At 40.2% G+C, this 27195-nt stretch overlaps 2 protein-coding genes across 3 annotated transcripts; both read left to right on the top strand.

Annotated features, from left to right (window-relative positions):
* The first annotated feature begins 360 nt into the window (after positions 1-360).
* On the top strand, positions 361-6836 carry LOC117503374 (enhancer of rudimentary homolog). Its single transcript, XM_034162591.1, has 4 exons — positions 361-498; positions 755-842; positions 4174-4294; positions 4383-6836. The coding sequence occupies exons 1-4, from the start codon at positions 496-498 to the stop codon at positions 4483-4485; spliced, it is 315 nt and encodes a 104-aa protein (XP_034018482.1). The 5' UTR covers positions 361-495; the 3' UTR covers positions 4486-6836.
* Positions 6837-6906: 70 nt separating this feature from the next.
* On the top strand, positions 6907-26096 carry smek1 (SMEK homolog 1, suppressor of mek1 (Dictyostelium)). 2 transcript variants are annotated; one of them, XM_034162590.1, is made up of 15 exons: positions 6907-7937; positions 9449-9504; positions 9601-9699; positions 9793-10410; positions 17334-17411; positions 17547-17663; positions 18182-18298; positions 19181-19312; positions 19478-19580; positions 19667-19825; positions 19972-20141; positions 23006-23145; positions 23580-23770; positions 23925-24145; positions 24989-26096. In XM_034162590.1, exons 1-15 carry the CDS (start codon positions 7796-7798, stop codon positions 25106-25108), a joined length of 2463 nt encoding a protein of 820 aa, XP_034018481.1. In that variant the 5' UTR covers positions 6907-7795; the 3' UTR covers positions 25109-26096. The 2 variants fall into 2 exon arrangements, with proteins under 2 accessions (XP_034018481.1, XP_034018480.1); XM_034162589.1 differs by having other exon boundaries at positions 23003-23145.
* Positions 26097-27195: the final 1099 nt, after the last annotated feature.

Below are 27195 nucleotides of genomic sequence, written 5' to 3'. Positions count from 1 at the left end.
CAAAATGTATTTAATTGAATTAATTTTTATGTCTTTCTTTTTTCCAAAGCAATTAGTTTGGATTGTATTTATGTCTAAACAGTATTATATGAATAATTTTGCTTTGAATACTACACCACAATAAACCCGTAAATCGTATTTTCCACTCCGGTACTGTAGGGGGCGCGCTGCGTTTTTCACGATGGTTAATTCATAAAGTTATACAGAAAAGGATTATCTATAATATAATATAATATAATATAATATAATATAATATAATATAATATAATAAATATAAGATAAGATAAGATAAGATAAGATAAGATAAGATAAGATAATATATTTTATGATATAGCCGTATGTGTTAATTCTACTTTTTTTAAGAGAAGCACTTCCTGTTTTTTCTCTGACATAACGCGAACGCTTCCATTTTACGGGTAGTTAAAACACAAAAACTCCAAGTTTTTGCAACTTTACACGTGAAAAGCACGGACAAAGCCTGTAATTACCATAGATATGGTAAGTGTGGCTTGCTTTACATTTATTGCAGTAACAGTTTGCAGGTTTTCCTCTATTTAATGCCATTGTGGGTAAGCTAACAAGCTACATGCTAACGCGGACTTTCCGTTCTTTTTCTTTTTACAGTCTCCGGTAATGACACGTTCGGATGGGTTTTTCTTTTTGTATCTGCGTGTAATTCGTAACGCTTTATTTGGAAAAACTTGGGTCAAACTGAACACATTAAAACACGTTGTTTTAAATTATTATTTTTCAGTCTCACACAATTTTGCTCGTCCAGCCAACAAAGAGACCTGAGGGCCGCACGTACGCTGATTATGAGTCAGTGAATGAATGCATGGAAGGTAAGTCAGTGGCTATTTTATATATATAAAAGTACTGGCTACAGGTACGGGAGACCGAATGTATCTGATTGGCTGGTTGTTGTCACGTGACAACTCCTGTGCTGTCTGATTCCACAGGATTGGAATCTGTAAGTTCTCTGTCATCCAGGTGAAGCTCAGGAAACGTTTAGTCACTCATCCAAGTGACAAGCATTTCCCAGTTAAACAACAAGACCAGTTTCCTTTACTTACGACGGAGTTTTAGGGCCACATTGAATTTCTTTTTTTGTTTTTGGACTTTGAGAATAAAGTCGTAATATTATGAGAATAAAGTCATAATATTATATTATGACTTTATTCACGTAATATTACGACTTTATTCTCATAATATTATGACTTTATTCTTGTAAAATTACGACTATTCGTGAAGTCTAAAAAAAAATTCTATGTGGCCCTAAAACGCTGTCGTATTTACTAAACTTCAAGTAGCTCACAAACATTTTTTGTAGTTCTTTACTACTGTACCTGTCAAATTGATGCTTTGGGACATGTCTCCGATACTTGTAACTTCTTAATTTTTAAATGATTATTGTCTTTACCAACCTACAGCCAGAAGAGTTTGGCAGTTATGTGAAGGTCCCAGACTGTTTTTGGTTGTTTTGTCTTATTTTTGCTCTGTTGTTGACAAGTGATGATTTTCGGCAGAAGGCTTTTACAAATACTGTTCATTGATTTTGACCCCAAAATCAATAGGCTTCTTGGGGTCACTGTATGTAATGGATCTCAAAGTAATCTCTGCATGACTGGCTGAAATTTAAGATACTGTTTGCCAGAAAGCAACTTGGGCCTACATTTGATCAATTTTCTTATGTAAATCCTTGTTTGCTACTGGATAAGGTGATTGTAATTAAAATATTGTGTGTGTGTGTGTTTGTATGTATGTGTGTGTGTATATATATATATATATATATATATATATATAAACCGTCATCATATAAACCGGATCTTCACACTCCAATTGATTTTGAATGGTTCTCTGTGTAATAAACACCACATATAACAGATTTTATATAATGGATTTTTGCTCACATCAGACAAAAAGTCCCACCCCATCGTAATGCATTTCCATTGAAAAACCCCTTGCATGTACTGGACAGAGCAGTCTGGATGTGATTAGTAACAATGGTATGAAATGAAGTTCAGCACTGACGATCGCCGATTCGAGGGAAGTGGGTAGCGTATTTCCTTGCTTAAAAGACTGGACGTTTATTTTTTAAAATTGCTCTCAGACACGGAAACTAAATGAGGCAGGAAGGCCAGTGATTATTAACAAAATGCTGTTTGCTGCCTGCAGTGTAATATGGTGTTAGGTTCACACACATCCCTGAGTGTGACAAACCAAACCACTTTAGCTTAGAGAACTCTACTTGGCTGCGACCCCCCCCCCAATGACGTGCACCTGCTAAATGCTAAATGACTGAGACCGCAAAAGGCTGTGATTTCTCACTTTTACGTTTTCACTCCTTCCTCTCCCATCATATTTTAATAGATTTGGCAGTGCGTCTGCTGATGACCATGGATCAAATACGTTTGGCAGAAAAGTCCACAAATATAACCAACTTCACAAAACTGAGTTGGAAAACCCGCAATTCATGGAGGAAATTGTACGTACCATATCGTTGGTTTGGAGGTTGATGCGCACGTTAACATCATTGCATGGCCATGGAGTTACAGAGCTGGAGAAGCGTAAATCAGACTTTAGGATTTTAAGGAACCACGCTGCAACTGACTTAGAAAAAAAGAGTGGACCAAATGTAATCTTTTTAATGCACATAATGTCTGGCACTTATTTAAGGCAGGCATTCATTTTTTTCAGAAGTTTTGACCTGGCCATTAAATGAGGCAGTCCCCTATTCAAGGTCAGGCATTTAATCAAGGAAATACGTAAGCCTAATTGGTGCTGGGGATTCCCCATAGATCATTTGGCACCTCCTGACTGTAACTAATCTGTTACAAATATATAACGGATTTTGTCCATTTTGTATATACAGCAGATTTCGATTATAACAGACAAAATTCACTGTTCCAACTGAATCCATTATATGAGAGGTTTACCGAGTATATGTGAGTGTACGTATATGTAATGGATTTTTGTGTGCTTTTTCACAGATCTCTCATTTTGTCTGTCTCTCAGTAAGGTTAATAAAACTAAGAAACTGATATGATAGTCAGTACAAATATTGGTTGTTATGCAGTAAGAGAAAAAAACCTCATAGTTTTTGGCAGTGTGTTGATTACTTGATTACTGCTGACAGCCATCAAAGCAGAAAGAGACGATATGTGGTTTCCCTTGTCCATTTGTAGAAACAATATCTCAAACTAAAGTACAGTAAAATTCGCATATAATGGATTCAGGTGGACCATTGAATTTTGTTTGGTATAATCAAAATCAGGGCAGCACGGTGGTTTAGTGGTTAGCACTGTTGCCTCACAGCGAGAAGGTCGTGGGTTCAATTCCCGTGGCCTTTCTGTGTGGAGTTTGCATGTTCTCCCCATGTTTGCGTGGGTTTCCTCTGGGTGCTCCAAAGACATGCAGGTTAAGTGGATTGGACTCTTTAAAATTGTCCGTAGGTGTGGGTGTGTCTGTGTTTGTTTGTCTGTTTGTGGCCCTGCGACAGACTGGCATCCTGTCCTGGGTGTACTCCGCCTCGCGCTCTATGACTGCTGGGATAGGCTCCAGCCCCCCCGCGACCCTTGATTGGATTAAGCAGCAGAAGATGAATGACTGAATGAATAATCGAAATCACTGATGTAACATGCGTCGTGAAAAACAGTCATATTTGGTAACATTTTATTTCAAAAATAAACTTGTATGAAATTTATTTTTCCATCAGTAATCGAATGTTACAGAACATTTACATTGTTAAAGCCCCCCCCCCCCCCAATAAATTATAACAATTACCAACATTAATTAAAAAAAAAAAAAAAGGAAGGCACTTGTGTTTTACCACTGACAGTTTCAAGTCCAATTTGATTCAGGTTAAGATGTGTACAAATGTAGATCCGGTACCTGGTGGAATGTTTTTGCTGGGTATGAGCTCCACAAAGTGCTGCTCAATTTAAACTCATTTTGTCAAATAGATAGTCATAATTTTTGCTGACAACAATTTCATAAATCTTTTAATTGACCAACAAGACTAATCACTTTGTTTTAATAATTTTATTCCTAGTGATTATAAATCCTTTATATCATTTGTTACACTTGTTTTGAGCATTTTTATTAGTTGGTCTTATTTATTTGTTGGCGGTGCTATTTATAATCAGCATGACCTACCTGCATCTTTTGTTCCAGGTGTTTGCAAAATGTATGAGGAGCATTTGAAGAGGATAAACCCAAACAGTCCATCCATCACATATGACATCAGTCAGTTGTTTGACTTTATTGATGACCTCGCAGACCTGAGCTGTCTTGTGTAAGAGTCATTAACGTTGACGTCCTCATCGACTTGCATTAAATGTATTGATCACTTTAAATAAATGTTTGTTTTGCTCTATATAAAGTTACAGGGCTGACACCCAGACATATCAGCCGTACAACAAAGACTGGATCAAGGAGAAGATCTACGTGCTGCTGCGGCGTCAGGCTCAGCAAGCGGGGAGGTAAAGGAAAGACAAGAAGACTGTTCCTGTTACGCACCAGGAAGACATTCATTCGACACTCTATTTCCTGGTGTAGTTTGTGCAAGGAACATAGTGCAAGGAAGGGGCTGAAGCTGCAAATCTGCTGGGTAAAATGGAGTTCTGAGCAGCAAACTGTACATGGTTTATTATGTTACATCAGTGGTTGACAAACTGTGAAGTGTTAAGTCACTGAAGTTTATTCATGTGGTCCTTCTGAAATGTGAAATTGTCATGACTACACCTGGAAAGAACTGCTAACTTTTCTCTTCAATACTTCACCCATTAGAATTTACCAGAAATGATGGTGACATCTTCAATGTTTTTTATTTTTATCATTCTCTTCAGAAGTTCCAAAAGAGGAAATTTTTTTTTTCGTAAATTAGCAACAGTGGTTCTAGTGGCCACTGGGGGCACTGTGATTGGCAACAAAATTTCATAAATCGTGCAAACAAGCAACCTACTTTGCATGCACCTGCTTCAACAAGTCCAGACATGTCCCAGTGTGTCAACATTCTTACTAAACTTAAAGAACAACTGCACATTGTGTTTAAAAAAAAAAAAAATGGCCACGACGCAAAATATGTTTGCTGGTCCTCACATGTATCTGTCGGAATCCAAACTTTCAGCGTTGCTTGTGTCGGGTTTACGGAGTGACAAAGGTTTTGTGCACCCACTCGCTGACTAACTCCATTATTCCTGTGCTTCCCCAGCTAATCCCATTGAAAAAATACGACACTACTCCTCACTAAAAATAATTTTATGGTGCCTGATTGATTGATTGATTGTTTGGCTGTTTAGACAACTACTTATTTCAGCACTAACCAAGAAACAGTACCTTAGGAAATAGTTCATACACAACAAATTGGTTACTTTCATTTTACTGAAATTAAATTTAAAATTTTCTGTTAGTTATTTCCCTAAGATATACATTTTGGAAAGGGATTGTGCAGCCCCCCTCCCCCACAAGTTTTGAGAACCCCTGTACTGTTCTATGCTGAATCGAACTAGTCAGTTTGTAGTCAGTGATTCTTACTGAAAGATGTTTCCTGATTTTTGTGGTGCTTCAGTTAATACTTAAAAAAAATTTTTACTGAGCTTTTTGGTCTGACTAACATTTCTGTGAGATTTTAATACACATTTGTTGGGCTGTTGGAGTTGAATATTGTGACAGATTTTACACATCCTGTTATGTAAATTGAATTGATGTCCAAAGAATTCTACTGGCCTGTTGCTATTGGTCAGGAACCAGGTGTCGCATTTAAATAGAAGCTGTTGTTTTGGCACCTTTGGAAGGGTGCTATGTGCTTCTGGAATTGAGATGAGGGTCCAACTCGATGTCTCAGCTGCCTAGCAAGCTTGCAAATCATGTTTCGTTTAAGATGAGGCTTCAGTTCCTCAGAAATTTCACAAAATCTTTAAATTTGGTCGATGCTTCAGATCTGGGCCAATGTACGAAATTTGGAATTGCGCCGCTCCTACTCAGATCTCCAAAAGAGTCTGACACAATAGTCAGGTGACATTTATGCCTTTCGATTATGACCATCAGAGGGTGCTGCTCAAGTTGTTTTATTTAAAATCTTATGGTACCTGATGGAGTCTTGCTTTAGCCACAGCCCAAATCATTTTCCCCTCCAACACTGACCTGCTTCTATGACAGCTATGGCGCACGGAATACGTAGGCGCTCTCCACCCATTGTTCAGATTCAGTGGGTCTGTTGCCACTTAGCAATCAGTGAGTGGCTCCAGACCTTCTTTTTAGGTGACGGAGTTAGAAAAGGGGCTGGATGATGGAGACTGCGCACACACGACTTGTGTGGTCTTGCCAAAGTGGACCAGTTCCACTATTCTACAGAATACAAGCAGTGGGTAGCTACAGTTGGGAAGTTATTTGTTAACTTGTCCCTAATTCTGAATAAAAAAAAATGTCTGCAAAAGGTAAAGGGACAAAGGGAAAACCACAATCAACAGCAAGTGCAGTAAGCTACTTTGACTCCTAGCAGGCCACGTGCCTTTTTGGATCCAGGCCTCCCGCCAACCTGTTTGTTTTAGGCTGTTACTATTGATATGCCACCATATGCACACATCAAATTACTTACACTACCCTGTGTCACAGTTCATGCTCAACCCAAGGTTTTGAACTCGAAATTCATCAGTTGCCGCCTGTATAGCTTCGCCATTTTGGTGCAGTAATCGCAACGGTTTCTTACTGGATAGCATACGATATACTACATATGTGACTTGATTTGTAAATGTTTTGGTCTCGTGTCTGTTACTGTTTGATTTAAAACATGTTTTGACTCCACTGGTCGAACAATAAATGCTTTTTCCCCTCGACTTTCTGGTTTTTCCTGGTGTGTACTGTCTCTTTAAATGTGGCGAGCTGCCCGTGCCGTTGCTGCTTGCGAAACCCCGTAGCGACTCAGAAGGGACCCAAGATGGCGGAATACTCACGGGGGGGCAGTTGGCAATTATCTGAGCAATACGTCGCGAATGAATGGCAACTAGTGTTATAGAGTAAAGCATACACGCGAAGAGTTTTACGGTTCCAGTTTGTTGGTTTGCATCGTTTGTTGAGGATGCGGCAGCGCCAGTAGCGAGAGAGCGGTCTCTCCGCGGCCCCGAGCCAGAACATGGCGGAACACTTGGGGAAGATATAGCAGCTAATGCTAGTTGGCTAGCGACCGTGTTATTGAGCCGGTTTTAAACATTTTTGTCTGGAGTGAACGTGTCGTTTGGGGCTCCGCTGCTTTGAAACGATGTTGCCGATCCACAAATACTGCAGTTTCTCTGTGGAAGTGTCAACACTGAACCTATAAAGCGCTGGCTGCTAGCTGTTAGCCAGGCGAACGACTATCGATAAACAGGCGTAGTTTATTGCCAGCCAGCGATTGTAATTTTTATTTTCGTCCAAAAATATATATTCAAACTGCTCGCTTTGTACTGTCAGTCGGCTCTTGTTCTGGATTAACATGCTAATTTTGTGCCAGCGCCCTCCGTGCTGTAAATTAGCATTTCATCTTTGTTAGGATGCTCTTTGAGTGTCCTGTCGCTTTCATCATGGCTGTGATGAAGTTCAAGGTCAGCTGGCCAAAATAGTCAGATTTTGTAATTGTCGAATCGATCGGGATAATCGTCCGATTGACCCTTCAGACCAGGCCTTGCTGCCCCTGTGGTAAACAGGTGCATAGAGTCGAGTGGTGGTGTTACAAAGTGAAAGTCATCCTTAAAAAAAACAAACAAAAAAAAAAACGACAAAATCCCAGAGGAATATAAAACAAGTTACACCTGCCACGATGACGGACACTCGTCGACGAGTCAAAGTGTACACCCTCAATGAGGACAGACAGTGGGACGATCGTGGGACTGGACACGTCTCATCGGGCTACGTGGAGAGATTGAAAGGCACATCTCTGCTAGTGCGGGCTGAAAGTGATGGTAAGTTTAAACGAAAAAGTTAAAGGTCTGTCCGTGCTTTAGTCTTGTACCTGCCAGACACTGGGGAATTCATAGAATGAAAATTGACAAACTTGTTTTCATCTTCGTTGTTGAAATACATGCATGCATAGTGAGGCGTTTTGAATAGTTGAATAGTAGAGTTTTTCACGTTTAAACAGAATATCTGCTTGACCTTATTTGAGGATGAAAGTCTTTAGTCTTGCCATATCCTTGTTGTATAGTTGTGAGACCTAAGGCCTTAACTGTCTGTATAGGTCTACTAGGTCTAGGTCTTTTCAGAACATTCTTGGGTACTGCAGGAATGACTTGGCGTCAAATGAACAGTTACTTCAGGAGACTAAAATGAGTATTGCTGTGAGATAGTGCACCTGTAAGGTGTTGGCCATGTTGTGATCCAGCACACAAGTAAGTGGCTGAATGTTGAGGAACTTTGTGGCGAGAGAAGGTCAATGCCTGGCTCCGGCAGATTGATCTGAACATTTGTACTGGCATACTGTGTAGTAGGCAAAAGTAGACATAATCCACATTCTCAGTATGCATTTATTAGTAGTTAAATACAGTTTATCTAACTCAATAGTGCATGAGTTAGTGGATGATTACTATTACGTTGCAGCTGGAGCCTCATAACCCAAGAAGAACCTCCCTGGAAATTTTTTGCTGTCATTCCGAGTGAATACGCGTGATAATTTGAGGTAGAAAGTATTTGTAAATATACATATACCCAAAATCACTCATCTGTCGTACTACAATGGGGGGGAGCATCTCTTAAATAGTTTCTAGTTATTGCTACAGTAATAGTTGGGTATAATGTGGAATGCAGAGGTGGTTCCTTTCAAAAAGGGTGGATGTACCAGCTGTCAGCCTGGGTGGTTTTCATCCAGGACACGGCGGTTCGATAGTGGAGTGGATGCTTTGATGCATAACACTACTGCATGTCCCCAGAGCTGACCTGTCCAAATATTGGTACCCTTCAAGCACTTGCTTCTCTGGCCAGCTTGCCTACAAATACAGTCCTGCGTCGACCATTGAGAATTATAAATCAGTCTGGAGTAGGCACTTCTCAAAATCAGAGTGACTACGCAAGAAGGGCACTAGTGAGGGAAGCCACCAAGACACCCATGTCAACTTTCAAGTAGTTGTAGGGTTCTTTGACTATGATTGGAGAAAGTGTACAGAGTGCAACTTTTATCTGTTATACAGCATTCACAGAAGAGTGAAACACAAATGTTTTCATAAAACGGAGATGTAAAGTTTCAGCTGCAGTTTCCCAGAAGGCACTTTGTAGATTGTCTGAGATTTGAGCTGTTGTCTTTATAAAAATCCTATTTTCAACTCTAGCATGAAGCTCAAAGCAAACAAATCTTGCTCACAATGCAGTTTTATTGCTTTATCTTTTCTTTTTTTTTTGCTCTGATCCTGCCCGTGGTTTGATTTGTGCCGTCATTAATGCGGGTGATTGATTATGCAATTGCATTGTTTCTTCCCAACAGGTTCTTTACTGCTGGAGTCCAAAATCAACCCAAACACGGCCTACCAGAAGCAACAGGTCTGTAAATGGCTTGCTGCAGAATGCATTGTGTGCTTTTTTTTTTTTTTTGGCTCTTCTTTGTGATGATTGTGAATATGATTCTCGTTCCATTAGGACACGTTGATAGTATGGTCTGAGGCTGAAAATTATGACTTGGCTCTCAGCTTTCAGGAGAAGGCTGGCTGCGATGAAATCTGGGAGAAAATATGTCAGGTAAATGCAGTTTGCTTGGTCTAGTGTTTTGTATTTGGTGACAGTTTCTGTAACTCGTGACATCTTGTCTCTTATGTTTGCCTGATTATCAAGGTGCAGGGAAAGGACCCATCAGTGGACATCACGCAGGATGTGGTGGATGAGTCAGAGGAAGAGCGATTTGACGACATGTCATCACCAGGTTTGGAGTTACCGCCATGTGAACTTAACCGCTTGGAGGACCTAGCTGAGCTGGTGGCCTCCTCACTCCCATCACCACTGCGGCGTGAGAAACTGGCACTGGCGGTAGAGAATGAAGGCTACATTCGTAAGCTTTTGGAGCTCTTCCGAGTGTGTGAACATTTGGAGAACCAGGAGGGACTACACCACCTTTACGAAATCATTAAGGGCATCTTCCTGCTCAATCGTACTGCACTGTTTGAGGTCATGTTCTCTGATGAGTGCATCATGGACGTCATTGGCTGTTTGGAGTTTGACCCTGCACTCCCACAGCCGCGGCGGCATCGGGAATTTCTCACCAAGACGGCCCGCTTTAAAGAGGTGATCCCTATATCGGATCCTGAACTGCGTCAGAAAATACACCAGACGTATCGAGTGCAGTACATCCAGGACATGGTGCTACCCACGCCTTCTGTTTTTGAAGAAAACATGCTGTCTACACTGCACTCATTCATCTTCTTCAACAAGGTGGAGATTGTGGGCATGCTACAGGTGAGACCAGGCTGCTACTATGTATACTGCAAGGTTTGCCAGCATCAAAAAAAATAATAGTAATATATATTCAGCATCATTCAACTCCTCCCATTTTGAGATTGAAACATTTCTGAGATATTAATGTCCATCATACACAGGGGTTTTTTTAGGAAAATTTAGCAAGGGGGTGACACCAGATACGAGGGAGCGGAGCGACCGAAGGGGGGGGTCCTTCTGTGGTGTGGAGTGTTTGAAAATTTGAGGTCACAATGCAGCATTCTGGGGCTTCTTGAAGGACCACGATAGTGACTCAGTAAGTAAGGGCGAGTAACTGAAATTAAGTTATCACAGACACAGAACTCTGTAACACACGAGACTATGCGTTTCGCAATCAAAATGGTGGCGTGAAATAGTGAGGCAGATCGGAACAACGACAACAACAGAAATAGGACATGTTTACGCATTCTTACTGTCATTTTGCCACGATTTTAGTATTTTGGAAAAAATATGCTGTTTATGAACGGGCTTGCTATTTCCTGGCATAAATGTTATGTATCTACAGAAGAATCGAGCGCTGAGGGGAAGTTCCAAGTTTAGAAAAAACCTCAATACACACAAGTGTTGTGAACATGGTGAGAAGTGTTTTTCATACTAAAGAATACCCAAAGACTAGGTGCGTGTGCACCAACTTTTTTCTTAAAAGCTTAAATCCAGACACTCTGATAAAGCATGTCAGCAAAATGGAGACTAGGCAAATGTGGGGTACCAGTTAGTAACCCTCATACGCTGCACCACGGCAGACTTTCTGTCCTACAAACCGTCACCACCCACAAGAGTTACTGAGAATTTTATCACTTCAAATAGCGAGAGTGCGATTCATGAAAATGAAGTGGATTTGACGGGATTCACCAAGGTCTGAACACAGATGTGGCTACAATCCGTGTAGCTTGGGGAATATGGCATCATATTTCCTCACTACACTTGTGTGCTGACAGAATCCTTCACTGTGACGGCGTCCATTGCAGCTGCAACAGCGAGGACAGCAAGCAGCCTTCTTTCTCTGAGTTGCCTTCTTGCTAAGAGAGTCTGCCGAGTGCGCATACCCGCGTCGGAGCTCTGGCTGATCAGATGCCCAGTCTCACTGCACATCAGCTGACAAGGAACATGTTTAACCAAAGTGAAAAGGACTTGTACAGAACAAAACACACACAAACAGATATCAAAATTTTGTATGTGTTACTCATACGCTTACCCATTCTGTCATAGTGTGACTGACAGCTTAAAAGTTCAGTGATGTGTCATATCATGAAAAGCTTTCTATGGTACCTTGTGGCACATTTCACTTTAGATAATGAGGAAAATATGCAGATTAGGAAAACAGCTGTACATTCACATTGTTTCTGTTGATTGATTGTATTTTTAGCACAGCGTCAAGTATCAGCATAGTGGTTTCACTTACATTAGGAAAGACGGGTAAAAGACCTTTCACGCTTCCTTGTCAGTTTGAAAGTTTAGGAAATAGTTGCAAGTAGTGTAACGTTTGATCTTTTTCTTTTGGGTCCTCAAAAATCAACATGACTGGCCTGGTTCTGTAATAACCTTATGACACACATAAGAGTAATTGTTTAACGGTTGTAAGTAGTACGGTTGATATTAAAAGGAGTAGAAATAAACTTGTCAGATTGTAGAACAGTTTTATTTTGGTCAGATTGTTTTGTATCCAGTCTGAGTATATCTGCTAGTCTTTTATGGGCATGCAACCTTTGTGTTTTGTACTATGTCAACTCAGCAGTGTTTATGTATGGCTGTCTCCATAGAGATGGAGAAGTATTGTGCAAATCAGTTCGTGTGGTACAGGAAAACCACAACTAGCTGTGTTGTTGATTCTGGTACACTTTGCTGTGTGAGGTTAATAAGTCAAACACCACTGATAGGAAAAATGATTTATTTTTAACCAGCCTTGAGGCTGTCTGGCTAAGCCACATACTTGAGTCTTTACAGAGTAATAAATCAAGTGTTCATTTGAAGTAGAAGTTTGTCGGTGCTTAAATACAATTTAGAATTCTTTATCGTTGTGTCTTTAAAAATATTTATAATACATTCAGCAAAATCCATGACACTCTGTATATTTTGTACTAAAAATTGTTTACTAGTTTTAAATAGCTGTGAACAGAATGTAAATCTGCCAGGAATTATGCATTTTGCGTATCCTGGACTGTAGCATGAAGCGCTCCCAAAGTACAGAAATGGTAAGCAGAGGGATATGCCATTGGGTTTCCCTGCTGTTGTCAGAAGATCCAATCAAATTTATTTGTAAATACAAAAAAGTTAAGACAATGGATAAGCAGACAAGAACATGACAAATAGTTGAATCCATAAGTACACTAAGATTTGAAAGCAAATAAAACACTTTGTCAATTATAAATATCAGACAAGAAAGAATTCTTAACTATATTTAAACATTTTAACTAAAGTCCCCTATATTGGCTGGTAAATTATTTCATAAAGTATGAGCATAATAATTTGATTTATTTATTCAGCACAACATCACAACAAAAATCACCCCAATGTGCTGTACAGAAGCAAGGTTCAAAGCTTACCCACCTTGACAACAAGCACACCAGCAACAGTGGTAAGGAAAACTCCCTCAGGCATTTTTTTTTTATTATTATTATTATTATAGGTAGAAACCTCAAGCAGACCAGATGATGACAGTCAACCTGCTGCCTTTTACTTAAACCTAGGGTGAGCATGCCACAGGTTTAGGGCCCATGCTGACACTCATGGCACAACTAGTTCTGCAAGATGAGGAACACAACCACTTGTAGTTTAGTATGTTACAGTTAAGCCTTAATCTGCTGTCACATGGGGAGGTTGCTGGTTAGAAGACTCTAGCACCAGGGGTCTACGATTGAATTTCCTCTTCGTAGTCAAAACACGAACATCCAAATTCTAGATCACTTGAAGACTTCTACTACTACCACGTGATAAGAAAACAAGTAACAAAAAAGTAAAGTGTGTCTTTATCAGTGATAGATGGAATTGTTCTTTTCTGCAGTATTGCACAAATATATGAATGAAAACTGCACTGATCAAAAATGACATGGATTTTTAACTGTGACATTAGGTGGGTTTCATTTCCCTCCAACTTGAAAATATGAAGCTTTAGAAAACAAGTTGCTAATTACAAAATTACAAACTACGAAAACCTGTGTGTTTAAAAAAAAAAAACTCAAATAGCGCAAAAAAGTTTTTACACTCACGAGGTGGTTTTGCAGGCAATTTGAAAAAGCCGTAATTAAAAAAAAATAAATCACAGTGGAAGCCTTCTTTTGCTATTACAGGTCATATGACAGAAAATATGACATGCCATTCTGAAATACACAAAGCAGTATGTGTGGACAGACAAGGAGGAGAGCTTGCTAAACAGTATAAAAGATGATGTTACAGCAATATTAGACTAAGAAAAATGAATAAAGGATTATTAACCGAGTGAGAGGTTTGTACGGGGAAATATCTGACCGAGGTGTTGACAGTACGGACCCAGCGTCAATGAGGGCCGTGTGTAACACCAAGGTCTGATTTCCCTGTACAGACCGAGCAAACAAGGTTAATAATTCATTTATTATATGGCTGTAATACATATAAACACGCAAACTTACAGTATCACCTCAATATGCTGCTGATGGTGTTCAGCTTGTTCGCTTTCTTCACCTCCATGAAGAACTTGCTAATAGATGGTCCGGTCATTAGCTGGTTAGCTTTCACTCTGTGTGTTTTTTATGATGCCGTTTAGGTATTTATGGAGTATGTTTATGTCTGATTTGGTTTTTGTAATTGTGTTTTTGGGTTCCTGGTTTGTAACGAAAGTACGCGTTGTGGGCCAGTTGTCATGGTAACTGGTCCGGATATTGGAAAATATCCGACCGGTAATCAGCCAATCAGAGCACCCATAGTGTTGCAACCATATAATAAATGGCAATACTTAGTGTAAGAGTGTATGGTAACCCTGTAATGTTGCGATCCCTAAACTTTTGTGCAACTCTGTAATGGAAACCCAGTGAATGTTGAATTACACAGTTGTAGTGTGTCTTTCTGTAGCACTGCTGAGAACTGTCATCTCAGTTATGTCTGAATTCAAAAGTAGAAAATTGTATTATCTGTCTTGTCAGTCCAGTCCCACAGGTCTCCAGCTTTGTTGTGATCTGAGATAGGGTTGATTCAGGTAAACTGGACCTGTTTAGTTCCTTAACATAGTTTGCTGTTCATCCAGAAAACCTGATCACAACTGACATTGTGACCTGGATGATTGGGAATCTCGACAGACAGCTTTGCAGTGAGTTTCTTTACCTGCAAAAACATCTGTGTGTCATCAGCATAACAGTGAAAGTTGATTCCATGGTTATGAATAATCTGACCAAGCAGTGAACCCTGGGGTACCTCAGGGTTCACTGCTTGGTCAGGCTGACAGGTAAGATATCAAACATGGCAGTATTTGTTCAGAAATGCTCAATGAATTGTCAAGTCCCTCCAACAGTACAATGTGATAGAGTGCATCAAATTCAACACCCTGGTCTAATCGCAGTAGCACTGATGTGAAATCAGCATCTTTATGGGGCAACTGACTTTTACCATTTTGGTGGGCAGGGTTTCCATGGAATAGAGCACCCAAGATGAGAGGAGGTCCAAAAAGGCCTTTTTGTCTTAGAAATTGATCAGAAATTGATTTGAGACCACTTTATTAAGAATTTTTGATGCCTTAAGAAGTCTTGCCAGTTTAATGCAAAGCGAACAGCTTCAGTGGTGAACATTTATTTAGCAACATTGGCGATGGATCAAGAAAGCAAGTAGTGCATTTTTTAGAAGTACATAACTACGGTATCTTCTGTGGATGAAATCTGTAAAGGTACTTCTGATGATATTTCTGTGAACGTGCTTTACAATGAGATCACTTCAACATCAAAGCAGTGGCAACGGCAATTAAAACACATTTATGCAACTGTAAGAAAATTAACATGTTAGGGCACTGACTTGTTGTTGACTAATGGGACCAAAATGACAAATTTTTGTAAAACAGATTAAGAGATTATCAACTGGGATTTGTTGGGGAGAGTTCGTGTTATATTGCTCATCCAAAATTGCTAATATCTCAAGTGTGACAAAACATAATAAAGTAGAGTGGATCAAGTTGGCAATATATGTCTATCGGTATGTTGAAAACAGGTGCACACATGAAGTGTTGATGAATGCAGACATTTTTTCTGCAGTTTGTGAATTTACACTTTCATTAAGTGATGAAGATGACTAAAACTTTTGACTTTGTCTAACAGTGTTTGTACAGAATATGTTGCAGCTTGTATATGAGTAAATGTCTTGAATGCAAGAAACTGTGACTTTAGTGATCGCCAGGACCCTGAGATTTACAACAAGGCTTCACAAGGAACTTGATCTGTCAGTCTGTCTGTCCTTTGTTCATTTTAAAATCACCATTAAAAGGTACCAACATAACTAAAAATAAGAGGTTCGCTGGTCCTTGGCTATATCACAACTCAAAAATTCAGAGCCAGGCATGCAGTATTTTTATTTATTTATTTTTTTTAAATGGGGAATGTACATTTTGTGGACTCACTAAATGATTTGCTCATTGACTGGTTCCACTGATCATATGCTTACTTTGTTAATTGCAGCCAATCAATTTGACATCCTCTAATTGGTTAGTAGTGAAGCATGTGATGCCTCACATTTGTTAAAACAGTTTTAATATAATTTCGTAAGTAAGTCTGTTTTTCACTTGGGGTCACCAGAGCAAATCCATGGCGGATCTGCATATTGAATTGGCACAAGTTTTATGCCGGATGCCCTTTCTGACGCAACTCCACATTACACGGAGAAATGTGGCAGGGGTGGGGTTTGAATCGGGAACCTTCCACACTGAAACTAACTGCACTAACCACTTGGCCACCACCCCTTTTAATAGAATTTTGTAACAGAATAATTGTTAAATGACACTGAATGCACAATTACAGATTCACACATGCTCACTATTGGTTGCTATGGTGCTTAAATGTAGATGCTTGCCAAATATGTATGTGTTGGCAGGGTTGAAAATGTACTTTTTGGTTTCATGTTATTATTTATAGAATTGTTGGTTATTATAAATAGCTGGTATTGTGTTTATTTCCCTTGGTAATTTGGTATCAACCCAAAAATGATCTATTTCTGTATTTTTGCATCATTTAACTTCAGTTATTTCAGTGAAGTACCCAGCTGAACTTTGGTAAGTATCAGGGATGCAGCAAAAGTTCCAAAGCAGTATTCTGGTGTGGTCTTCACTCAGTTGATATGTCTGTTTATTAACTTGATAGAGTTTAGTGCCAATTTAAATCTTATGAATGTTTGTTGCACAGTCAGTTTCCATATACACAACCTGAAACTTTCTTGTCGGAGCAAAAAACAAAAGTGGAACAATGTCAAAAACCAGCTTCTTGCAGATTGATTTGGTTGTTGTGGTGTCCTCTGGTTTGTGCTACGCTCACATTAGTAGGACGCAGGAAGTGATGTCATAGTTGCTGCAGAGGGCTATGGCACGGTCTTTGAGGTGTATTTACTTGTGGATGGAATTCATGCTGCTTGTCACTGTCTTGTCCGCACAACCACTAAATAGTGGAAGCATTCACACTGTGTGCCTGTGTGACCAATACCATTTGTTCTTTTCATTGAATCATGCCATCCTACTGTGGATGTTCATTCATCATATTTCAGAAAGTTTGGTCATTCGAACGCCCCAAAACATGAATTCATAAAGATCATCATTTACTTTGCTGCATCCACTATATTCATTAAGGAATGTTTTTACTCTTGTAATTTTTTTCCTCTGTAAATTTGTTCTGGTCACTTTCTCCTATTTCATTGTCACTCCTGTTTCCCTCTTTTAATTTCAGGATGATGAGAAGTTTTTGACAGACCTCTTTGCACAGCTAACAGACGAGGCCACAGATGATGACAAAAGGCATGAATTGGTACGCTTCACTGTCAAACACTTTCCTAATCCCCCCCCCCCCCCCCCCCCCCCCCACGCCGAGTGATGGCGAGTCATTTTTTTTTTTTTTTTTTTTTTTTTTTTTTTTTTTTGTTTTGTTTTTTCGTCCTTACAGGTGAACTTCCTGAAGGAATTTTGTGCTTTCTCACAAACATTGCAACCTCAAAACAGAGACGCTTTTTTCAAGACGTTGTCAAACATGGGCATTCTACCAGCACTGGAAGTCATACTGGTGAGTGCAGCCGACAGAATGAACTCACTCATTCATTCGTTCATTTTCTGCTGCTTATCCGGGCAGTAGCCCAAGGAGCTTGACCCACACTTCCCTGTCCATCCTGAAAATTAACATAGGATTCAAATATAACGATTGTTTTTAACTATACAGTTTTATATTGTGTGGTTTGCAGTACATTGTGCGCTGGTAGTAAGATTACTTATGTTAATTACCTGTAGTAGGGATAAACTGGCTGTTGCAGGTGTAGTAGTATTCAGAGTGCAGTAGAAAATATAGCAGAAAAGATGAAGTCTGCAGTTTCAACAAAGCATATACACAGATTACCAAAACGCTGTATATTCAGATATATTATCACATTTACACCTATAACTCTGTAAACAGATATTTGCATTGTAATATATCACAGAAGAAAGAAAAATGAGTGCGTGTATAAAGTGGTGGTGGTTGTTTTTGTGTTTTTCACCTCAGATTATGCTGTAGTCTAGTGACTGATCTAATGTGCATTCATGAAACAGGGAATGGATGACGTGCAAGTGCGTGGGGCGGCCACAGATATCTTCTCTTATTTGGTGGAGTACAACCCATCCATGGTACGGGAGTTTGTAATGCAGGAGTCTCAACAGAATGATGACGTGAGTACATGAACAAAGGCAGCCAGATGTCTCGGTTGTTTTGTGAAGACATCAGTGCCTTAATACAATTAGATTTAAGTTTAACACAAATATATTGCATATGTTTAACCTAAATCTAACACAACCACAAAAAAATCAGTTTTACTTGTACCTGGTACTCACTTGGTTTTGAAACTAGTGAAATGGAGATCAGCTGTCTTTAGAGGTTTGTTCGTTTTTAGGCTTGAGGGTTAAATGAATGAAGCAAAGTACTCAAAATGCCTGATACAGTCTGCAAGAAATGTAAGATTCGGTCAAAGTTTTTATTCCAGCGAAACAACAACCCCAAAAATGAAGTCGCCTTCACAGTGATGTCTTAAAAACTGCGATGTTTGTGTCCTTGAGTGACCAGTTCAGAGGCCAACTCTCAGTCCTACTGAGGGTTTGTGGTCAGACTTGGAAATGGCTGTTGACTTGTGATCCACACACATCCTGATGCAGATTTGAGCAATTTTGCAGAAGAGAGTGGGGAAATTTCTGGTGTCCAGATGTGCAAAGCTGACAGATCAATCCACACCAACTAAAGGTGCACAAACATTTGGAGGGGATGAATATTTCTGTTTGTTTTGCATGGATTAATTTTTGGTTCCAGATAAAAGAACGTTGTTTGTAAAATTGTACCAAGAAGGGCAAATTATTACATAACAATATCACAACATTGAATAGGGATAAAAACCAAAATACCTTTCAGAGGCCTTGTACTTCAAACCATGTTAATAATTTGGCGTGATGGTTCAAGGTGTCTAATATTCTGACCGTGATGCATCAGAATGTTGCTTGACTAACACACAGGTAAACAAACCCTTATTCACTGTTGATGATGTTGATTTGTTGTTCTTTCAGGACATCCTGCTGATCAACCTGATCATAGAACACATGATCTGTGACACAGACCCAGAGCTGGGTGGGGCGGTGCAGCTGATGGGTCTGCTCCGGACTCTGGTGGACCCAGAGAACATGCTGGCTACTGCAAACGTGAGTGTGTACTCCTACACACGTGTTGATTATGACAGTGACTTCACAGTATGCCAGACCAAAGTGTCTGCTGGTTGGATCCGCAGTACTTACTGTACCCTGAAAGCATTAATCTATCAGAGTGATCAGATCAGGTTTGATTTATCGGAAAACAATGTATTTCAGAAAACTGAGAAGACAGAGTTCCTGAGCTTTTTCTACAAGCACTGTATGCACGTACTGTCTGCTCCACTACTGGCCAACACAACAGAGGAAAAACCTAGCAAAGGTAACAACTATCTGCATGCTGCTTGTCTACCTGTGTTCATGTTTTTATGCGTACATGATTCTAATGACCTTGTCTCGTTCTGGCAGATGATTTTCAAACATCACAGTTGCTGGCTCTGATTTTGGAACTGCTGACGTTCTGTGTTGAACATCACACATACCACATCAAGAACTACATCATCAACAAGGACATTCTCAGAAGGGTCCTGGTGCTCACTGCCTCTCAGCATGCCTTTTTGGCGCTATGTGAGTTCAGGGGTGATCCACAAAGACAGAACGCACTGCACTTGCATTATGACAACTAAATCTTAGTTATAATACTTGTTAACTTACTGAAATCATAGCTTTTGAACATGCACGTGCCTACTAGTTCTGCCTTTCTATCTTCCCAGGTGCCCTGCGATTCATGAGGAGGATCATTGGTCTAAAGGATGAATTCTACAATCGTTACATCATGAGAAACTTTCTGTTTGAGCCTGTCATCAAGGCCTTCCTCAACAACGGCTCACGCTACAATCTCATGAACTCAGCAATCATTGAGATGTTTGAGTATGTCCGTGTGGTGAGTATTTCCCCCTGTCATTTATTTTTCCTCCTTTCCACTATGGTTTCTTTTTTTCATTGTTTTAATGCTTAATATAATCCTGTTGTGCCAACAGAATAATTTGGGGCACCAGACTTTTATTTGACCAGTGCATTATTTGTCCACAGGTTTTCACTTGAAGCATGGTCAAATTCATTGTGCCCATGTTTCAAATTAATAGGTTAAAAGAATGAACGGTATTAGCAAAGTTATTTACATATAATGGTAGAGGAGTTGATGATGGCCCTTTGCCCACCTAAGGTGAGTAAAAGCATAAAACAGGGCTGTGAAAACTGCAGGATTCCACGGATTTCATCGTGGGGAGGGTGGGGGTGGGGGGGTGTTAGTGTTGTACTCTTTAATCGTGGTCGTTACTGTTTTTAAAATGCTTATCGAAAAGCGTTCTTTTTTTTACGACATCATGCAAGTTTTATAAGTCCGTGGACACTGATCTGTGTGTTACAGATACATATCAGTTTCCTCGGATCCGCGGAGTTTGAAGGAGAATAAATGCCACTCAAAAACTGGCTGTTACGACAGTTGTCATAAAGCGGGACTGGTTGGTTGCTGCAGTGACACTGTGGCTCCTGTGCGAAGCTTAGCTAAAAGTAGCATGTGGACATCGCAAACTTTTAGAACTTTCAAGTTTTTAAAAGAAGAACTTTGCAGCATGTCTGTGTCACGGAGCGACATCAGACAGAGCGAAGATGGCGAGAAAGATGGTTTGAAAAAGTGTGATAAGGACAAGAATCCATGGAATTGTTGCTGGCTTCATGAACACACCTGAAAGATAAACGGGAAAAGTGAACTGGTAAGAATTTTTTTTTTCTCTCTCTGGAAAATAAACATTGTCCTGTTCAAACAGGATTTCAGAAAGATTATGTGCCTTTTTTTTCTTTCATTAATCAAGACTTCTTTCATTGAGAAAAAAAGACAATGTACCTTTGAATGAATTTAGGCTTCATGAATTTACACAACAATGTAAATTAGTTTTTATTAATGTAGACTTTTTCATGGGAAAAAAGACACTGTGGCTTTGAGTGGATTTACAGGAATTTACACAAGAATGTGTGGCTTTTTTACTATAAGGTATGTTACTGATATTTTACCCTGATTTTTAAAATATTCTACAAGCTTTAGCTGTGGTTTTTGACATGGTTTAACAGTCTTTTCAGTCTTCATGAATTTTATGTAGTTTAATTGTTCTGAGTTAATGCATAATTTGGTTTACAATTAAAAGGAAAATCATTCCAGGTCCTGCTTCCACGTCGTATTCTGTTATTTCAACATGATCATTGATGGTTCAAATGAAAGGTTGAATCTAGGATAATTTAAATATGCACTAATTTTGAGATTTGTTCTTCCAGGAGATGTTGAAAATGTATCAGTAGATGAAAATTTTATTTGGTTTCTGGGGCCCCACAAGGCCCTAGACCCCTGGCTCCAGACCCCCTGCAAATTTTCCTCCGATTTCACAATTTGCATTTCACAGCCCTGATAAAAGATCCTCCATAACAGTGAAGTTTGCTGATAATGCCGTCACCAAAATATGCCAAATGTGCAGTGATACAGATGTAATTGTCCTTCGTGTTTTAGTGTGCGATTCCAGTGGAAGAATGCAGTATAAATATTCACAAATTTGCCATTTATCATTTGTTTGTGAACTGAAGTTAGTAATTTAATTCAGTGAGTTTGGTTTAACATTGCCAGAACCCCTCCAAGGAAACTTTGACAGTTAAGCAACAAGTCATTCAACATTAGGCATTGGCCTCCACTTGGTTTTGAAGAGTGGAGGAATATAATTGTTTCAGTTCTCCCTCTGCACAGTAACTTGAAATTTCAGAGTGGAGCAGCTTGTTGAACCTGTACAACATAAAACCTTGTATCCAGTTGTGTCTTAACTTTGTTGTGGTGACGGGTGTAAATTACTGTCGTATGTACAGTACAGTCATGAAGGCACAATGTGCGCTGTGTGTCTTAAAAATACAAGGCAACTCCACAACTATTTTGATCCAGAATCATGACATAACTTTGGGGACTGACTTTAAGACTCACCAGCTCTGGGCGTAACGTTAGAGAGACTACATTACATCTCTGTGACAGCAGCACAAACACGTTCCGTTCCACGCTTTTGGGAGTAGCAAGATGCTTTGTTAGAGGTCTGCTGGCCACGCGACTGGAAGGGATAGCATCCTTATTTAGGCTACAGTGTTTGTTGAAGCCCATTTCTAGATGCTGTGACAGCTGCTTTATGTGCAGTCTTTCTAGGAGGACTGGACAAAATGCTCCCATTTCTCCCTTAGAAATCTTGCCCTCAGGAAAACTGTGCACCTGATAGCCTCCAGGACGGGTGTTGCTGGACTCTCCCACAACACACCTATTCAGCATGAATATTTACCTAATTGCAACTGTAATAAATTGTGTTCTTGTGTTCTTACACCCCAAAATGGCTCTGGAGTGAGCCATTTTGGAGTACACATGCCAAAATGGCTCTGGAGTGAGGTCCCAAAGGTGATGGCATCCAAATCAGCATTTCTTGCAGGCTAACAAATCTTAGCATTTCAAATCAGGCTAATAGTCAGCTCATCTGACATTTCATTTGCCAGAGATATGCACTTTAAATTTATTTTTAAATACTGTCAAAGTTAATGAGTTGTGCGTGGGTTAAATATTAGAGAATATTTTGACCTACATTGTATTGGTTCATTTTAATTTGTTTGGTTTGATTTCTGTCTCTCTCTCTCCCCACCCATCATCCCCCCATTCCACACTCCATCCTCTGTTCCTCCCCTCTTCTCCCTGACCCCTTATACTCCCCTGTCTCCTCCCATTGCTCCCAGGAGGATGTGAAGTCTCTCACAGCTCATATAGTAGAGAACTACTGGAAAGCTCTGGAAGACGTGGACTATGTTCAGACATTCAAGGGCCTAAAGCTGCGTTACGAACAGCAGCGAGAGAGGCAGGACAACCCAAAACTCGACAGGTGAGAAAACACATATGACTCCAAATACGACAGTCTCCCTCACAGTTTTGTTCTTTCATGAGATACAGAAAAACAGTCAGTGTGAGATCTTCATTCCAACACCAGTGTTGCGTTTTACTCTGCTAGTTGGCCAAAACCAAATTCAGTCAGCTCTTCATATATGGAAGCAAGTAGATTTGATGAAGGGCTGTATACAGCTGATACTCTTTGATGCAGGTTAACCCCGTTCCACTGCTGTACTGAGTGAATTACTCTTGTCTGTGGACAAGTAGATCACTGTGATGTGTAAGAAAGATGGTCTCAGTTGGTATAAAAACAGATCCAAGTTGACTTGTAAAGACTGCTCTCGGTTTAAAAAAAAAATTGCATGAAGAATTAAGCCTTTGTTTGGCATCTCAGAATACGTGTTCTACTTGTGTGTGTGCGTTCTCCAGTATGCGGTCCATCTTGAGGAACCACCGTTTCCGGCGTGATGCTCGAACACTGGAGGATGAAGAGGAAATGTGGTTCAACACAGATGAGGATGACATTGAGGATGGCGAGGCAGTGGTTCCACCCTCTGACAAGATGAAGAGTGAGGATGACCTCATGGAGCCTATAAGCAAGTTCATGGAGAGAAAGAAGTGTACGTACAGGCAAACAGTTTGATCAGCTTTGAGCATAGATTTGTGGCCAAACTGTAGTTGCTGCAGGATTGTGTGATTGGTGTGTTTACAGGACAAACTCTAACTCAGAAACATAAGAAATGTTACGTTTGTTGGTCTTCCTCTGTTCCCCAGTGAAAGACACGGAGGATAAAGATGTGCTGGGGAAGTCGAGTTTGTCAGGCAGACAGAACCCCAGCTTTAAGCTTTCCTTTTCCGGCTCCACCAAAGCCAGCCTGTCCAGCCCTCCTTCATCTGCCTCATTGAACCCGGGTTCTCCGGGATCGCCAGGTTCGCCGGGATCACCAGGATCAGGGACGCGAAGCTCACCGCCTACCACCGCCATAACCACAAAGGTAGCTCTCACCATGATGTTTAATCTGACAGCTTCTTTACATGTGCAAATGCAGAAGGGAATTTTTAATTCTTAGCATTTTAATAGGGTCGAACTAAATTCAAGTATAGCAAAGAGCTTAAAATTGAGCTGTAATGATTTTCCCTGAGCCATTTTGCAACAGTTCGATCAGTAGACGGTGTAAATGACATACGTTCACTTGGTGTTATTCCCTTTCCTTTAATTTCACTGAATGGCACCAAGTCTCTCACCTCCATGAATTGAACTATTACACTTGTGGTAGCCAACTTGTTTTAGAAATTGTCCATCTGTGGTTACAGCTGACAAATTCACTTGTAAAAAGGAGGAAACTTACACTTAAACTTACAATTTAAAATTCTTTACTGGTACTACATATTAATTCTTCAGGAAAGCACGGTTACCTCATAGCAGTGAGATCATGGGATCGATTCCCACTTGTGGCCTTTCTGTGTGGAGTTTGCATGCCTCAATCCCTCTCATTAGTGACAATGAGGTGCAAACTGGCACTCTCAATGAACAGACCAAGTTTGACCCGCATCTGATCCATATTATGGATTTGGAAGAATTTTTTTATTTTCCCATCAAAAAGCCCTTTTGAGCTCTATTTAATGTTACATTTTAGCTTATGAAATCCACTTCTTACAGGACTTTGGCCTTGAAACTTTGTTTCAAGCTAAAAATTTGTACAATTGTAAACTAGTGCTGGTGGAGGTTTGCGCCCTAGTTTACGATGTAATCGTGCATCCCTAGTTGTTGATGACTTTGTATTGTCTCAACCAGATATTAAGCAGGATAACTAAATGATGGGTCCTTTCTGCTGCAGGGAGGTTTAGTGGGACTGGTGGACTACCCCGACGACGATGACGAGGAGGAGGATGAAGAGGATGGGGACAGTAAAGAGGACCCTCTGCCACCTTGTAAGAAGTCCAAACTGAGCTCGTAGAGAGGCGTGGGTGCCGCTGCGCTTTGTGAGTGTACGGACTGCACAGGAATGATGAAAACTTGTAAACAAATTGAATGAATGAAAACCACCCGTCGCCGTGGGCAGCGGAGCAGCAGACTGAGTGGATTCCAAATCTCCTCTGACTCGCCCGTTCATACAAGTGCCAATCAGGAGACCAGGAGTGAAACTCGACAAGAGCGAAGGGAAAAGATGGCCGTCGGACTCGGTTGAGGATGAATTGGAGGAAAAGACCACATAAAAAAAAAACACATACTGAAACCCCCCAGAGCCCACAGGCTCGGACCACAAACCCACTGCCCCACCCCACGCCCACCACCCCCCGCCCCCACTCAGGGAAGAACATCAGTGACCCAAGTAGGTCAGCCAATTCAGAACCAGAACCACCCCCCATGCCCTTCACAGAACCCTCTCTGTTCCTTTTCTGCTTTCTCTTTCTCTTCGTTTTGCTTCTTTCCTGATAAGCCCCGCCCTCTTTGAGTTAGTAAATAGGATCAGACGGGAAGCAGCAGGTGACACGGAGCTGTCCTTGTTGTCATTCTATGATGTCATCAGTGTCGTCATTCTTCAGTGGACGTTCTTTCTCTGAAGAGAGAAAAAAAAAAAAGCCAGCAGTTTCATCATTTTCTTTACATTCTTTGTCTCAATCCTTCACCTGTTTAAAGTTTCTTTTTGGGTAAATGACGACAACAAAACAAAAAAAACCTGCCTTTAAATGTTCAGGACGTTTTCAGTCACACTTGAACAGGTTTTTAAAGACCTCAGTAGGTGAGCTAGTTTTACCCTTCTTTTGCCCTTTGAAACTGCAGATTTTTTGGAGAATTTGTAATCCCGTCTTGATTAAAGATTTGAGTGGAATTCTAGATGTGACGAATTTTGTCATATCTTCTCTTTTTTTTTCTTTTACTTGAGTGTACACTTAGTTGTTGAGAATTTTGGGACCATTAAAATGTTCTTTGCTGTAAGTTGACCTTATACCCTTTGTCCTACTAACTTGCTTCATCTTACTGTTATTGATTGATCTGTCGCGGCTTTCCTGTCGCCATGAGAAAGAAAGTGACCCAGGTCTAAAAAATAACATTTCAGCCTACTATCAGGTCAACCGGTGGGGGACTGAATATAGAATGATGGAATGACCTGCAATTACCACTTAAATTAATTGGCATCAAGGACATTGCAGTTTGGGGAACTCAGCTGCTGTTATCTTTAGATTCCACCAGGTGGTGCCATTGGTCTACAGCAGAATTAACCTGAAGCCTGAATGCAGTTGGATTTGATGAATCTGTTTTTATGTATCTGCTGTGTCCTCATCTCATCACAGTCCTCATCTCAGTTTACTGTCCAACTTTTGGCACTTCTTTCTGCTTTTCTAGCAAAATGAAGTCATTGGTCATTGCCAATGATGGGCACAGCAAACCTAAATATTAGCTTCATTAGCTTATCTGCTCATTGAAAAGTTGGCTGTAATAATGGCATAAAGGTAAACCACTAAAAGATTTAGTTAAAGCTGCACATAACTGTTATCTTTTATTTAATTTAATCTTTGGCTTGCTTATTTTTCCCCCTCTAAGGTCCCGAGAAACGGGCCTAATGAGCTGATTTTAATAATGTATGTTGAAGTATAAACATGGAGGTCCTCAAAAGGGTTCCGTCTGCCAAGATCAAATGATCAAATAATCATATGAACAATTAATGTGTCAAAACCATGTCAAACACATCTGACTCCAGATCATTTCACCTGCGCTTACTCTATTAATTCTTGTCCATCCTCGTCACTTCCAGAGAAAATCACAGCATCTTGAGCTCTGCTTCCTATCTTTTTCCATAGTGCCACCACCTGCCAACAGTACAACACAGCTGGTCTCACTACTGTCTTGGGAACTTTCGCTTTCATTCTTGCAGATACCCTTCTGTCACAAATCACTCCCTGACATGTACATGGTCAGTCTTGCTGCTATTGACTTTCATTCCCCTTCTTTCCAGAGCATATCTCCACCCCTCCAGGCCAGTCTCAATCTGCTCTCTAATCACAAGGTCATCTGCCAACATCATACTCTATGGTGACAGCA

Source organism: Thalassophryne amazonica, chromosome 21 (genome assembly GCF_902500255.1).
Source record: "Thalassophryne amazonica chromosome 21, fThaAma1.1, whole genome shotgun sequence".
Lineage (NCBI taxonomy): Eukaryota > Metazoa > Chordata > Actinopteri > Batrachoidiformes > Batrachoididae > Thalassophryne > Thalassophryne amazonica.
This window is presented reverse-complemented; position numbering and strand designations above follow the sequence as displayed.

Bases quoted from the DNA above. Each gene is read 5' to 3' on its own strand.
- LOC117503374 (XM_034162591.1), top strand. The intron at 843-4,173 runs GTAAGTCAGTGG...CTTTTGTTCCAG, and splicing joins AGTGAATGAATGCATGGAAG to GTGTTTGCAAAATGTATGAG. The intron at 4,295-4,382 runs GTAAGAGTCATT...CTCTATATAAAG, and splicing joins GCAGACCTGAGCTGTCTTGT to TTACAGGGCTGACACCCAGA.
- smek1 (XM_034162589.1), top strand. From the start codon at position 7,796: ATGACGGACACTCGTCGACGAGTCAAAGTGTACACCCTCAATGAGGAC. The intron at 20,142-23,002 runs GTGAGTATTTCC...CATTGCTCCCAG, and splicing joins TGTTTGAGTATGTCCGTGTG to GAGGATGTGAAGTCTCTCAC. The intron at 23,146-23,579 runs GTGAGAAAACAC...TGCGTTCTCCAG, and splicing joins GACAACCCAAAACTCGACAG to TATGCGGTCCATCTTGAGGA.